The 15,801-nt window shown below is 42.7% G+C and overlaps 2 protein-coding genes across 11 annotated transcripts in view; one reads left to right on the top strand and one right to left on the bottom strand.

Annotated features, from left to right (window-relative positions):
• Positions 1 to 2,036, bottom strand: part of COL4A4 (collagen type IV alpha 4 chain) — a 184,696-nt gene extending 182,660 nt beyond the window's left edge. For 2 of the 6 annotated variants that reach the window (XM_070070107.2, XM_070070109.2), the window contains exons 1-2: positions 1,414 to 1,539; positions 1,043 to 1,172 (exon numbers count right to left, since the gene is read on the bottom strand). The gene's annotated coding sequence lies outside the window, so the exon portion shown is untranslated. Of the gene's footprint in view, positions 1 to 1,042; positions 1,276 to 1,413; positions 1,540 to 1,851 lie in introns of those variants that run through there. The other 4 variants (XM_070070110.2, XM_089328924.1, XM_017343169.4 and 1 more) reach the window with 4 other exon arrangements.
• Positions 1,525 to 15,801, top strand: part of COL4A3 (collagen type IV alpha 3 chain) — a 155,089-nt gene continuing 140,812 nt past the window's right edge. For all 5 annotated transcript variants that reach the window (XR_016231407.1, XR_016231406.1, XM_089328920.1 and 2 more), the window contains exon 1: positions 1,525 to 1,824. Coding sequence is in view for 3 of the 5 variants with exons in the window: in XM_089328920.1 (XP_089185046.1) it covers positions 1,726 to 1,824 (99 nt within the window). In the remaining 2 variants the exon portion in view is untranslated. The remainder of the gene's footprint in view (positions 1,825 to 15,801) is intronic.

Genomic DNA, 15,801 nt, shown 5'->3' with positions numbered 1-15,801 from the left:
AGAGAGAGAGAGAGAGAGAGAGAAAGGTCTTCCTTCCATTGGTTCACCCCCTAAATGGTAGCTATGGCCGGCGCTGCACCAATCTGAAGCCAGGAGCCAGGTGCTTCCTCCTGGTCTCCCATGCGGGTGCAGGGCCCAAGCACTTGGGCCATCCTCCACTGCCTTCCCCGGCCACAACAGAGAGCTGGACTGGAAGAGGGGCAGCCAGGGCTAGAACCCGGCACCCACATGGGATGCTGGTGCTGCAAGCGGAGGATTAACCAAGTGAGCCTCGGCGCCGGCCTCTGTCCCTAGGATTTTCATGTTGCACTTTAGTTTGGGCAGTTATCTGAAAGCACCATTTGCAGTAATCACTACTTTGATACTACAATTGTTTACTAGACCTGCAGTGAGATCTCATTATTTGATACAGTAACGACGATACACTTATGTCATTATATCAGGACTTTAGAACTGTACTTTGAGAACTGTATTCCAGTTAAAATGATTCTGACTTAATTGCATTTTATGATTTTAACGTTATCCCATGAAGAGGTCTAAACGCTTCACGGCAGCCCGTGTGCTCCATTATCCAAGAAAGAGCAAGAGCCCTACTGGAAGACTGCGCCCCAGCAGGACAAATGACGCCCATCTACGTCCAGGGCCACCTCCAGGAAGAGCACGCTCAGGAAGGAGACACCCTGGACCAGGGTTGGGTCTCGTTTTCCCCTGCGTTTCCGCAGATAAGATTCAGCCTGAAAAGCTAGCTGAGTTCAGTGGAGAATAGGATGCGCGTTCTCTTTCCCCTCAGCTGCCTCCTGCTCTTGGCATTTTGAGTGCCCCAACTGCCAGGCCGGTAACTCGAGCCTCCAAATTAATCAAAACACACAGCTCCTGGTTCAAGCCCAGGCAGACAAGCCTGGGAGCCAGACAAGCTCTCCTCTGGTGACCCCCAGCCCCGCCCGCCCCCGCTTGGATGAGGCACTTCCTCCACTGCCCAACCCCTGCCCCCACCCCGGCATGGGCTCCGGGCCAGTGATTGCCCAGCCCGTGGGTGCCTTACCTCGGGGAGAACGCCCGCAGCACTGCAACGCCTCCTCTCCCCTCACCGGACACGCACCTCTCGGCTCGGCCTCACCCAGGTCCACCTGCGACCCGGCTGCCTCTTCGTGGCGCTCTCAGGCAAAGTCCGGCTGCAGCAGGTTGGAGCAGGGGAAAGCGGCCCGATGCACCGCCGCGGGAGCTGGAACCGGGCCTCCAGAGTGCAGACGCCAGGCGCGCCTCCCGCTTAATCTGGGCAGGGCCACAGGCCACTCCCTCCACCCCGCGCGGCCACCTCCCCACACCCCCTAAATTCCTCACCTCCGACCTGCGCACTCTCCCACCCCGCCAGGGCCCTGGGATCCTGGGCGCATCACCTCCTTAACCCCTTACCCTGAGTCAGCGCCCACCTGCCCCGCGGGCGCCCAATCCTTTCTCCCTCCTGGGCACTTCTCCCGTAGGGACAGTGCCTGGTGAGCTGGGAGGGAGCGGGGACGAGGGCGGGACCTGAGCCACTTCTTCCCTCCCTTGGAGTTACAAACCAAAACCCTGGATGGGGAGGGACGGACCGCGGGGCTGAGCGCTACAAAACGCGCGCCGGCGAGCTGGCCAGACGAGCTTCACAGCCGGGGCTCCGCAACCGCGCCTCCCGGGGGACGCGGTGGCCCGAGAGCCTGCGCGTCCCGGACACGCTGGGGCTCTGCAATGGCACCCAGCGTGCGCTCCGGGACGGTGCCCAGGTCCCCGGCGCTCCTGCTGCGGCTCCTACTGCTGCTCCCGGCTGCTGCGCCCGCGGCGGCCAAGGTGAGTGCGGGGCTGCGCGATCCTCACCCGGGCGTCCCGGGCCCAGGCCTGCCCCATCCGTGGGGCGCTGTCCTGGAGCCGCTGCCAGGACAGTGGCTCGGCCGTGGGTGCGCGGAGGTCTGGGGAGCTGCCGCTGGAGCGGGAGGGAGTGAAGAGGAGATGCCGGAGCAACAGGTGGAACGCGCCGGGCTGGAAAAAGAGGCGAAGAGAGGGTTGTCCAGTTTCCCAGGAGGAAGGATGGGAGGAAATAAGGCCTCCAGAGGCCAGTAAGTGGATAATCGCCAGGGACGATATTTGAGAACACCGGATATGCGGATGCGCGTGGTCGCGTTGGGGAACCGAGAGGCAGCCAGCCCAGGCCAAGAGCTCAGAGGGCAGGCAGGAGATGCCCGCGGAGTCCCAGCCTTGCCTTTCCCAAGGCCTCTCGCTAAACTTTGACCTTCCAGGCCTCAGTTTCCCCTTATCGAAAATCGTCCTCCAGTGTTCTCTGGGGGCTGTTGGGAAAAGCAAATGCCAGCAGTGACAGCCTAAGAGGCAGAGCTCTTGTAAGGCTAAGTTAAGCAATCTATAGCTTTGAATTGATTTGTATTTGGAAATCTGGGTTCATTTAAATCCACCCCATGGTTTTCTTCTTTACTGTTAAAGATAAATGGTGTGTCCTGAAAACTGTTAGGCCTGCTGGAGTTGAGTTACTATTTAAACCTGCAAAGGCGAAATTGGACTTCTCAGGTGCCTTGTGTTGTCTTAACACTTAAAAACAATTTGGGTGAAGACATGGTATAGTAAGTTTCATTACCAAGGTTGAGCAGAGGTTTTACAAATTTCATAATTGAGACTATGATTAGAGGTTAATAGTCACAAAAATATTTATATGTTCACATAAGAGTTTTAGAACTTATGGCCATAGGTAATCTAAGTCTTTTCTATTTAATTTTTTTAAAAGATTTATTTGAAAGAGTTACAGGGAAGGAGGGAGAGACAGAGATCTTCCATCTGCTGGTTCGCTCTCCAGATGACCTCAGTGGCCAGGGCTGGGCCAAGCTGAAGCCGGGAGCTTCATTCTGGTCTCCCACACAGATGGCAGAGGCCTGAATAGTTGGGTCATCTTCCACTGCCTTTCCCAGGCATTGGCAGGGAGCTGGATAGGAGGTGGAGCAGCCAGGACAGGAACCTGCATTGTCAATAGGATCCTGGCATCTCAGGTGGTAGCTTTACCAGCTACGCCACAATGTAGGCCCCTCTGCTTAAATTTTTAATGAGGTCACTGTAGACATCACAAAAGCTAAAGCCCTCTCAATGACCACCTCAGACTTCTCCCTATTTCCTTGTCTTCCCAAAACTGCCCAGTCTCTCCACTTTCATACTTCCTTCCATTTTCTATTTATATACCTTTTTATTTTTATTTATTAATTTTCCAAAGTACAGTTTATGGATTACAATGGCTTCCCCCCATAACTTCCCTCCCACCTGCAACCCTCCCATCTCCCGCTCCCTCTCACATTCCATTCACATCAAGATTCATTTTCAATTATCTTTATATACAGAAGATCAATTTAGTATATATTAAGTAAAGATTTCATCAGTTTGCATCCGCACAGAACATAAAGTGTAAAATACTGTTTGAGTACTACTTCTAGCATCAATTCACATTGAATTTATATACATTTTTATGAATCCCCAAATTATAGTTTTTTGCTTATGCTCTTTAACATAATTGATATATCCTTTTGCAACCTACAGATCTGTCCATGTCAGAATTTAAGAGCTACCTCTTTTCCTTCTTATTCTGTTAGGAAACTTTTACAGTATGCCCAAGTTAACTGAATGATTTCTCTATCAATTTATATTTAGGTTGTCTGGAAGCTCACATTCTAACAGATTTCGTAATCTGTGTCATCTCTTTATGTAGCTGGTTCTAACGAAAATATACTTTGTACAAATTAGGAGCTAAATAGTTCTAGGCATGAAGGATAACCTTTGCCCGAGTCACCTGCTTTAATCAGGAACCAATAAACCAAAATGCAAAAGACCTGAAGGAGGTATATATTGTGAGAAGACCAAGATGAGAGTGCCAAAGCAGGGTTTCCACATCTTTCTGACTCAGAGACGAGGAGAAATATTGAGAAAGGGGTGGGGAATTACACCTGGGTAAGGATCAGTCTGAAAAAGCAGAGCTCTGTGCCCACACATCTCTAATTAAGCCATTTTCAGTTCCATTCTTGTATTCCCTTATTAATTTTACATGTAACATTTTCTGAATTGAGGGACCAAATCTTGGTGACTTCCTGCTAATATGATAAATACTTCTATTTATTTTGTTTTGATCATCACTTGAAGTCAGTCTTTGTTAAAAGGTTTAATGATTATAATTTCCATTGTAGCTGCTGTATTAAATGTGAAATATGCCTTCATCTTGTAGCAAAAAGGAATCACAAATTAACTGATCATTACATGAGCCCAAATGACACCCTCCCCAGAATATCTCTGATACTATGCAAGACAGTTGACCACGCTGTGCCTCAAGTTTTCTCATCTGTGAAATGGGTGCCTTGAAATCCCTTCAGGGGTGAGCAGACGAGGCAGTCAGTGTGTGAGCCAGTGGGATCAGGGCAAATTTCAGGACCAATTGGTTGTTGGTATTCTAGAGTTAAGGCCCAATTATTCCAGAATCACTTTAGGAAAGAGACTGGGAGTCTAGTTTTTAGGAAAAACATTTCAAATTCTAAATATTGTCAATGAAGTCAAAACTTTACAAAAAATATAGTGTGGGCCAAACAATGTATAAGTGAGAGGCATATTTAACATTTGGGCCATCATCTTTAAACTCTTTGTGAGTCACTAGTAAGGAGGTATTTTGCAAATATCTCAAAATGGAGAGATAGTAGTGGTGTTTACCCTTCAGCCGGAGTTTAGTCAGGGTGGAACTGCCTGCCCACACAGTTTGTGCGGCAGAAACACCTGCAGTGAAATTCCTGAGCCACTTTGCACTGGCAGCAGTTCTAGGTCTGGCTGGTCAGAGCCTCCTTGAGGCTGGGAGGCATTTGCTGTCATCCCAGGTGATAGAACTGGTAAGGAAGCTGTAGAGAGTTCTTCTTTGATCTCTGTAAGGGGTGAGGTTCTCCTATTAAGCTATCATGGTTCATCCTTCAGCCTTTTGCCTGAAAATTCCAAACTGTGTAGAATTATGATTAGAAGCGAATACCAAAAACTGAAAAGTAGCTATATTTAGGGAGAATGCTTTCTCACCTGAGTTCATTTTTAGATTTAAAGATTAACCTGAATTAGGAAACATTAAAAAAAAATAATGTGATAGACATCAGTTTTATCTATCCCTAAGATTATGCAAATGTTAATAAACTTTGACCTGTTTGTTCTCAAATCTTTTTAGAAAAAAATATAAATACAGCAAATCATATTTACATTCTTTATTCTTTCCCTCCCAGGCAGCATATGTATACCATTCCCCTTGCATGCTTTCGTGTGTGTGTGTGTGTGTGTGTAGATCCCACAAAAATAAATGATTGTTTTCCTGTCTTTCAAATGTAATGAGTGCACATTATTCCTACCTATTGGTGCTTACTTTTTATCATGCAGCATTAAGGTCTTGGATTTTATCCATGTGGATACAATATAGATGTGATTGTTTGCAGTAATAGCTATTGCATAGTATCCAGATGTGTAAATCAGTCTATTTTTGCACCCCCCCAAGAATGTCTTTACATTTCCATTATCAAGTTGCAATGCATATTTTTGCATACATACAATTGTAACAACTAGAATTTGAATTGCTAGGTGGTTTGTAGAGAATACATATTTTAATTTATTAAGGCTTGTCAAGTTGATCTACAAAAAGGTAGTGCCAACAACAAACCAGAATACCTATTTCTGCATATTCTTGGCAAGAATATGGTTGGATGTTAATGGGTGTGAAGTAACATCTTATTTTGACTTGTGAGTGTATGAAGCTTTCCATATTTTAATTGGCCATTTGCATTGCCCTCAGTGTAAACTGCATGTACAACTTTCTGCCTATTTATCTATCAGGGATGTAATTACTTAAGATGCTAATTAATTAGAAGTTTTATATATTTAGATGTTTTGGTCAGATTATAACTAAAATTTTATGCAAATCTTTGGTTTATCTTTTCATTTAGTTGTTGGCACCATAATGTAAAACACTTTTTTCTTTATGATCTCAAATTTATTCATCTTTTTTTTTGATATTTTCTCTTTTGTTGAAGAAATCCTCTCCTTTCTGGGGATTATAAAAGTGTTCTATGTATCTTTTTTTTTTTTTAAGTTTTACAGCTTAACTCTTTTACATTTAAGTCTTTTTTTATTCTCAAATAATTTTCTATCCATGGAATTTCTCATTTTTCACATAGATAAGTAAAAGTCCCAATGTTCCTTATCAAACATTGCACTCTTTCCCTCACTGTTTTGTAGTGTTATATCTGCAACCAGGGACACCAGCCTCAATAACTGGGCCATCCATTTCTGTTGTTTATAAATTACCCAGACTAAGGTCTTTGGTTAGAGCAGCCTGAAGGGACTAAGACAGGTTCCAAGGATTCTTCCTTTCATGTGCCGCACCTTGTCATCCTCCAGCCCCTCCACTGCTGCTCACATTCTCCATACATTACCTCTCTTTCTGGTTAGGCCAGCATCAAAATCAGTGGCAGCAAAGCCACCAGCTCCCTCCCAATGACCAAACTACAGGTCTTCTTTCTTGAGTATTTCTGAGGTTGGAGTAGCTGTTGCCATGCATAAACACTTGAAAGGCTGCGAATTACATTAGAGTTATCTTTGTAGTTCCTTTCTAGTCTCTGCTCTATTATCCAGAATAATGGATGCCCGGTGTTAGCTATGAGCAACTTTGTTACATGATGCAATGGATTAAAACATTCAAACCTTCAGGGTGTGATCCTGGCAACAGGATCGTGTGATCTGGCAAGGTCTTGCCATCCTTGGTCTGTATGAAGTTGATATTTGTGCTGGGGCCTTCAGTCTGTACACACTCAATAAAAGACTTTCCAAGATCAGTAAAAACACAGAGCATTTTTGTTCCACAAAGTTTGCATCTGGTCTCAGTTTAAGCTTTCTAATAATAACAGATTTTCACCTCAGGTCATTTATTTTGCCTCTGTTTTCAGTTTGGGGAAATAAGGAAACCAGGATTGCATCTCCTTAACTGAGTAGTTAAGTTACCACCAACAACCAGAACAATTACTTGGCCTCTCTTAGTTGTCTTCATCCCTGAAAACTTGGACAACTGGAAGGCATGTGGTGAGAATGTGGGATAATGAAGGTGACCTCCTGACTGCTCAGGGTGCAGGTACAACTGACAAATACAAGCATCAGAGGGAGTCTGTGACACACATCATGGTCATATGGTTGCCAACACCTCTATAGAAGAAATTTGAAGTCTTGAATAATTATTGTGTATTATGGAGAGAGATACACACTTGTGGTTCGGTAGAATTTTTTGAGGACATCAGTCTTTAATTTCAGCAAAATATCATTTGGCTTAAACAAGCATTCATTTCTCATAGTTCTGGATACTGGGAAGTCCAGGTGCCAGCATGGCTGGATGTTGATGAGGGCTCTCTTCCCAGCCTGCAAAGTGATACCTTCTCAGTCCATCATCACATGGCAGAGCAAGAAAGCACTCACACTCTGGTCGATCCTAACAATCCTAGCGTGAGTTTCACTCTCATGACTTCATCTAAACCCAATTTCCTCCAAATGCCTCATCTCCAAATCCCATCACATTGGAGATTAGAGCTTCAACATATGAATGGGGGTCTACAAACATTAGTCTGTGCCATTCTGTCTCAGAGTTTATTCCAAACAGAATCTTGAAGCCCTCTGTGCAAAAAAGTGAGATGTAGCAAAGTTACCAAATGAAGCAGGTGAAGCTTGGTGGATAAAGTTAGCTTTCTGTGACAATCACAGTTTGTAACTTTAGTTTTAATATAATCTCTATTATAAAAATTATCAGGGCTACATGTCCATAGGAATTGAGTATTATTTTAAAAACACACAAAGTCTTTATAAGAGAAAACTTTGCTCTTGGCAGAAGGCATTAAAAAGAAGCTTGGCTTTATGGGACAGAATCAATATAAATCTGCTAAGAAAGCTCTTCCTCCAGGTAGTAGGTCTGTTTCACAAAATTTTATCTCTGGGGGCTGATGTTGTGGCATTAGCAAGTTAAGCCTCTGCCTGCAACTCCTACATCCCATATGGGTGCCAGTTCAAGTCCTGGCTGCTGCACTTCCAATCTGGCTCCCTGCTAAAATGTGTGGGAACCTGCAGGAGATTGGTCCCCGCACCCATGTGGGAGACACAGATGAAGCCTCTGGCTCCTGGCTTCAGCCTGGCCCAGCCCTGATCATTGTGGCCATTTGGTAGTGAACCAGCAGTTGGAAGATACAGATCTCTCTCTCTCTCTCTTCTCTCTCTAACTGACTTTCAAACAAATAAACAAATCTTAAAAAAATTTTTTTAAAAAGATGTTATCTCTGTCTGTCTTGTCAAGGCACTGGGTCTGTCTTTCCATTCTTCCAGGCATTGCTCATGTAACTACTAATTAAGCCTCCAGCTTCAGATATATTTTCTAGTCAAGACAAACTAAATTAAATTATAATTGCAAATTTTGCACACGTTCAGAACTTCAGGTAAATAAACATCTGGGTTAATAAGTAAACATAATGTGAGTCTTAACAATGAGCCACATTAAAAGAAATAGAGACAGATGAAATTAATTTTAATGTATTTCATTGATCTCAGTATCCAAGTATCATATGAATATATAATCCTCACTGAAAATGTTCAAGAGAGACTTTGCTGTTTTTCCGTATTGTCTTTAAGATCCGTGTTTTGCATTTCTAGAACATTTCCATTTGGATAAACCACATTTTTCAAGTGTCTATAATCAATGGGGTTACTGTCCTATCTAGCACAGTTCTTTATAAATGGCTTCAAGATGAGAGGATGATATTGTATACAAGGCCACAGCTGTGGATGGAACACACTCTGATGATTTGTCATAAGAAATAAAAACTTTCCAAAATGACCAACCTCAATTTAAGTTAACCAGGCATGGGTTGTGCCTAAATATCTCTGCAACATTTTTTTAACAGAAAATTAAGATATTTGGCTGGGGCTGTAGTGTATAAAGCTACAAAAATTATCCTTGGAATTTCATCCTATTATCAAAATATGAATAAGTGATACATATGAAGAATTGAAAAAAGTCACAAAAACAGTCAATACTTAGAGAAAAAGGAAAGGGAAAATACATTAGAAACCAATACACCACATCTTGCTCTACATCTTAAACTATATACCAAATTATCACTGGAGTCTAGCCAGTAACAGGTTGAGAGTTACCGTGGACAAATTAGTTCTAAACAGGTCTCTATTTTCTTATCTGAAAATGGTGATAATATATCTATAGTAGATAAAGCACTCAACACAGTGCTTGGTACAGAGTAAATATCCAGCATTTTTTGTCAGCTACAGTTATGTTCTTTTCAGTATTAAAAGGCAAAAGAGCCGGCGCCGCGGCTCACTAGGCTAATCCTCCGCCTAGCGGCGCCGGCACACCGGGTTCTAGTCCCGGTCGGGGCGCCGGATTCTGTCCCGGTTGCCCCTTTTCCAGGCCAGCTCTCTGCTATGGCCAGGGAGTGCAGTGGAGGATGGCCCAAGTGCTTGGGCCCTGCACCCCATGGGAGACCAGGAAAAGCACCTGGCTCCTGGCTCCTGCCATCGGATCAGCGCGGTGCGCCGGCCGCAGCGCGCCGGCCGCGGCGGCCATTGGAGGGTGAACCAACGGCAAAAGGAAGACCTTTCTCTCTGTCTCTCTCTCTCACTGTCCACTCTGCCTGTCAAAAAAAAAAAAAAAAAAAAAGGCAAAAGAAGGGCCCGGCACTGTGGCATAGCATGTAAAGCCACCGCTTGCAGTTCCAGCATCCCATATGGGCGCCAATTCTAGTCCCAGGTGCTCCACTTCAGATCCGGCTCTCTGCTATGGCCTGGGAAAGCAGTAGAGGATGGCCCAAGTCCTTGGGCCCCTGCACCCACATGGGAGACCAGGAAGAAGCTCCTGGCTCCTGGCTTCAGATCCGACCATTGTGGCCAATTGGAGCGTGAACCAGCGGATGGAAGACCTCTCTCTCTGCCTCTCCTTCTCTCTCTGTGTAACTCTGACTTTCAAATAAATAAATAAATCTTTTTTAACAAAAAAACGGTAAAAGAAGAGAATAGGATGGAAGATATTGACCCTGGCTGGGTGAACCAAAGAACATGAGAGCCCAGCCCTGATGGAGTTGGGACACAGACCACAGTCCAGGAACACACAAGGGTGAAGGAGAGGCTATAACCATAGGTACAAGTGGGAGGGGAAGCCTTTCTGAACAGGCACACAAGCTAATGCTAGACACAGACAGCCTGGGAAGTGCTCAGGATCTGGCCCAGGCCAGCAACCCCTCCAAGGCAACATAATTGTGTCATTATCGGTTGTCAGAGAGTAAAACCAAGACCCCCAGAAACTTGTAAAGAAACAAAGAAAAAGTTTAAAGTTGAGTTTATTCACTCATCTCAGAGGGAAAGTGCACTCCCTGTACTAGAAGTGCAGGGGGTGATGAGAAACAGGGACTTAGGGTACCACAGAGGGAGCAGGTTCTTCACAATCACTCTAAGGGTCAGCCTGCTCCCTGGATAGAATGGAGTGCATCCACAGGCCTCTAAGTTGTTGATGATGGTCTAATTTTAATGTCTACTCTTAAAACTAATATTTTAACAGGAAAGGCAATTCACAAGATGTTTATTGCCTTAGGAGTGAATTTACAGTATAGTTTGGGCATGAGCCCACATGCAGAGTAGTATGACGAAATAGCCTCTTTTTTTTTTTTTTTCTTGTTAGCACCTTTCTGTCATTCTCTCCTCAGTCTCATTGGGATGAGTCTATGTTTGCCAAATATGGCTGTGAAGCCAGGGCAGGAATGCACAGCAGGACCAAAGAGTTCCTGACCTGGTCAGAGAGAGCTCTAAGACAGGGAAAAAATGAAGACCAGCTAAGGACCTGCAGGAAGTGGAGAAGGCAGGGAGAAAAGCCAGTCTAGATCCACATAACAGGTCTTCAGTCTGTCCCTGTTAACTCAGCCAGTGCAATTCATTTGGTAAGTATGTATGCACACACAGGTTAAAAAGTCAGGTCATTTCTAATGCTCTGTACATACACCAGACTAACAAAGTTATTTCCACATATCGTGGTAGGAATTATATAAGGAAATTTCAAAAAAAATCATTAAGGGAGCAGGGGTTCGGTGCAAGGATTAAGACGCTGCCTGAGAGTCTCAAATCCACTATCAGAGTACCTAGGTTCAAGTGCCAGTTCTGCTTCCAAATCCACCTTCTTGCTAACATGCATCCTGGGAGGCTCAAGTGCCTGGTCCCTGTCATCCATGAAGGAGACTCAGACTGAGCTCTGGGCTTGTGGCTTTGGCTTGGCCCACCCCTGCTGTTGTGTGGATGCAAGATTATGTCTTTGTCTATGCCTTTCTCTCTGCCTTTGAAATAAATAGAAATAAATAAAAATTTCAAAGCATAGTTTGCTTTTTTCAAAAAGCTCATGGGAAATGGAATTAAAATATAAGTTTATTTTAGTGTAAAAGATTTTTAAATCTGTGCATATGAAAGAGGGGACACCACAAAGTTCATGAAAAATGCATATTGTGAGAAAATTGTGCATGGGTTTTCAAAATTCTTTTGCACCAAAATAAACTTCTCTTTAGTTCTGTTTTTCAACAGACTTTATGAAGAACCCCCATAATTGTGTGTGCATATGGAGCAGTACACACCTATATTTAAAGAGTTGCACATGCCTATAATTAAAGAATAATTTATCATCATTTTGGTATCAGTTATTGAGGTGAAGTAATAATGTAAAAAATCTGTAGGTAGTGGAGATTTGGCCTAGCAGTTAACATGCCATGTGGAATGCCCACATCCTTATTGCAGTGCCTGTGTTCAAGTCCTGTCCCATTCTTGATTCCAGCTTCCTGTTCATGTGTACTGGGAGGCAGCAGGTGATGGGTTGAGGACCAAAGTCCCTGCTACCCTCATGGGAGACCTGGATTGACTTCTGGGCTGGTGACTGCAGTCTGGCCCAGCCCTGATTGTTACAGGCATTTGGGGAATGAACCAGTAGGGTATTTAAAATATGACCAGATAAAAATCTTTTCTTTTTCTAGCAGTGGTCTTGGGGTAGATTAGAAATTTTCCATTTTCAATCTTTAAGATCTACATTTGTTAATTAGATTATCTCTCTAGATTGCTTATTTACAGAAGGGATTCCAGTGTTTATAAAGGAGTTCAAGTGTGTTTAGAAACATTACAGAATCTATCATTACGTAGACAAAACAGGTCACTAAATTTTTTTCCCATTAGGATATTTTTGTTGTTACATGAACATCCCAAGGAAAACTTTCCACAAGTAGCAAGTTGTTACATTCTCCCTTTGTATCAAATGACAAAGTAAGTCTGGAGAGACCCAAGGCAACAAGGGGAGATATTTATTTTCTTTGTTCAATGAAGATAATAGGATAATTTTATGCTGTTTGTTTAAGCATGATACTGGCAAAGCTGAAGAGTTCACATACTGGCTTTTTAAAAAAGTTGAATGTGTTGTATGAAATCTGGAAAAAATTTTAAAATACACAACAAAGTTGATTACTAATAGCATTTTGGTTTAATCCCCTTTTAGGTTTTTTTTTTCCAATCTTTCATCTATCAATAGAATAGAGAAACTGTTTTTAATTCGTTGTTCTAAATGTAATTTTTAAATGTCTGCAAAGACTTATTTGTAGGTTGGAACTATAACTTATTTAAGGAATGACCTCCCAACGAACATTTTGGTTATTTTGACTTGTTTAGAAATAGTGCTAAAATGGAACTCTTTGAGGATAAACACTGAATAAAATGTTTCAATGATTCTATATGAAGTGCTTTCTTACCTTCAGTCTGGTTTTTTGCATTTCTGAGACGCTGAGCTGGCCAAGTCTCATTGCTGGCTGACAAATAGGAGTCTGACCTAAAGGTAGACATCAAGCCAATGGGGAAGTGGGCTTATAGCTGGCAGTTCTGCTGATTAAGAATGTATGGCAGCATTTATTTGTTGATTTCTGTATGAAAGCCATTCTAATGAGGGTGAGGTGAAACCTCATTGTGCTTTTGATTCGCATTTCCCTGATGGCTAGTGATCCTGAGCATTTTTTCATGTGTCTGTTGGCCATTTGGATTTCTCCTTTTGAAAAATGTCTGTTTAAAATGGAAGAATCTGGAAAACATCATGCTGTGTGAAATAAGACAGTCCCAAACGGACAAATATCATATTCTCTCCCTGATCGGTGACAACCAACTGAGCACCAAAGAGGAAACCTGTTGAAGTGAAATGGACACTATGAGAAACAATGACTTGATCAGTCCTTGTCCTGACTGTCGAGGAACAACTTACTGTTTTATTCCTTTTAGTATTTTTTGTTCTAAATACTATTGGTTGAACTCTGTAATTAGCACACAATTATTCTTAGGTGTTTAAATTTAACTGAAAAGTGATCCCTGTTAAATATAAGAGTGGGAATAAGAGAGGGAGGAGATGTTCAGTTTGGCACATGCTCACTCGTACTTACCCCTAATGGCAGAGTTAGAAATGTGCCAGGGGATTCCAATTCAATCCCATCAAGGTGGCATGTACCAATGCCATCTCACTAGTCAAAGTGATCAGTTTTAGTTCATAATTGATCATAATGATAGGATTAACTGTCAAAGTGATCACATAAACAAGACTAGTGTCTGCTAATACTAACTGATAGAATTAAAAAGGAGAGAAAGAGCCAACATAGGAAGCGGGATACACTGCAGACTCATAGAATGGTAGATGTCCTAAACAGCACTCTGGCCTCAGAATCCGCCCTTAAGGCATTCAGATCTGGCTGAAGAGCCCATGAGAGTATTTTAGGCATGGAAAGCCAAGACACTCTGGCAAAAAAAAAAAAAAAAAAAACACCTAAATGAAAGATCTCTGTGAGTGAGATCCCAGTGGAAAGAATGGGCCATCAAAGGTGGAGGTACCTTTCTCTGAAGGGAGGAGAGAACTTCCACTTTGACTATGGCCTTGTCTAAATAAGATTGGAGTTGGTGAACTCGGGAGGCTTCCATAGCCTTGGCAGCTCATGACAAGAGCCTAGGGTGATTACTGACACCATAAACAAGAGTGTCAATTTGCTAAATCAACAACGGGAGTCACTGTGCACCTGCTCCCCATGTGGGACCTCTGTCCTTAACGTGTTGTACTATGTGAATTAACAGTGAAATTACTACTAAAACAGTACTCTATACTTTGTGAGTCTGTGTGGGTACAAACTGTTGAAATCTTTACTTAGTAAATACTAAGTAGATCTTCTGTATACAAAGATAATTGAAAACGAATCTTGATGAAGAACGGGATGGGAGAGGGAGTGGGAGATGGGATGGTTGCAGGTGGGAGGGAGGTTATGGGGGGAAAAGCCACTATAACCCAGAAGTTGTACTTTGGAAATTTATGTTTATTCAATAAAAGTTAAAAAAATGTATGGCAGTGTCCTTCCTATCAAAAACTCCAAAATCTCTCCAGATAATTGAATAAGAATGCTATATGCCACTGCATTTGTCATTTAAGTAACTAAGTAATATGAGATAAGATTGAGTTTTACAATACTTGTCAGGAATTGGCATTGTGGGAGACAATGATAAGCCACTGTGTGTTGCACGGAACCCATATGGGAATGCAGGTTTGAGTCTTTGCTATTTCACTTCCAATCCAGCTCCTTGTTAATGCACCTAGGAAGGCAGTAGAAGATAACCCATACTTGGGCCCCTGCCACCCATGTGGGAGACCAGGATAGAGTTCCCGGCTCCATGCTTCAGCCTGGCCCAGCCCTGGCTGTTGCAACCATTTGGGGAGTAAATTAGTGGATGAAAAATATATGTGCACTCGCTCTCTCTCTCTCTCTCTTTCTCTGCCCCCCCTCCCATCATTCTGCTGTTCAAATAAATAAACTTAAGCACAAAAAATGTAGGTACAAAAAATAAAAAAGCAAATTTCATCATGAAAATAAATGAAGAGTAAACCCTCTATGTGAGAATAATTGAATAAGTAGGAATTTTTTTTCAATTGATTTCAATGTCAAATGCCATTCTTTAATGGAAAATTTATGTAAACACTGTAGTGTGTTTATATATTTTACATATGTAATATATAATACAAATAAATTTTTAAATATTAAAAAAACAATGAAAAACACAACACAATGAAAAGCATACAACCAGCCAACAATCAAAATGCTCAACAAAACTAGGATATATTATTTTTTTTTAAAAAAAAGATTTATTTATTTATTTGAAAGGCAGAGAGAGAGAGAGAGAGAGAGAGATCTTCCATCCACTGGATCCCACCCCAAATGGTCACAACTGCCAGAGCTGGGCCTGTCCAAATCCAGGAGCCAGGAGCTTCCTCTAGGTCTTCCATGTGGGTGCAGGGGCCCAAGGACCCAGTCCATGTTCTGCTGCTTTCCCAGGTGCATTAGCAGGGTGCTGGATCAAAAGTGGAGCAACAATATCTTGAACCAGTGTACATACGGGATGCTAGCATGGCAGGTGGCAGCTTTAATCACTACACCACAATGCAGGCCCTGGGTATAATATTCTTAAATAAACAAAATGCTTATCAAAGATGATGACTCGTGACAGTCCTTTCCTTTTAAAATCAAAGAGTATCATTTAATGATTTTTACTTACCCAACTAGCTTTTTATAGTTTTTATTTATTTATTTGAGAGACAGGGGAGAGAAAGATATCATTCCCATCTGAGGGATCTTTCTCCAAATGCTTACTTACTGAGTCCCTTACTGAGGCTGAAATTGGGGACCAGGAACT

This window comes from Oryctolagus cuniculus, chromosome 3 (assembly GCF_051225735.1).
Source record: "Oryctolagus cuniculus isolate XC-2025 breed Fujian yellow rabbit chromosome 3, ASM5122573v1, whole genome shotgun sequence".
Taxonomy (NCBI): Eukaryota; Metazoa; Chordata; class Mammalia; order Lagomorpha; family Leporidae; genus Oryctolagus; species Oryctolagus cuniculus.
Note: the sequence above shows the minus strand (reverse complement) of the source record. Positions and strands in the feature narration are given on the sequence as shown.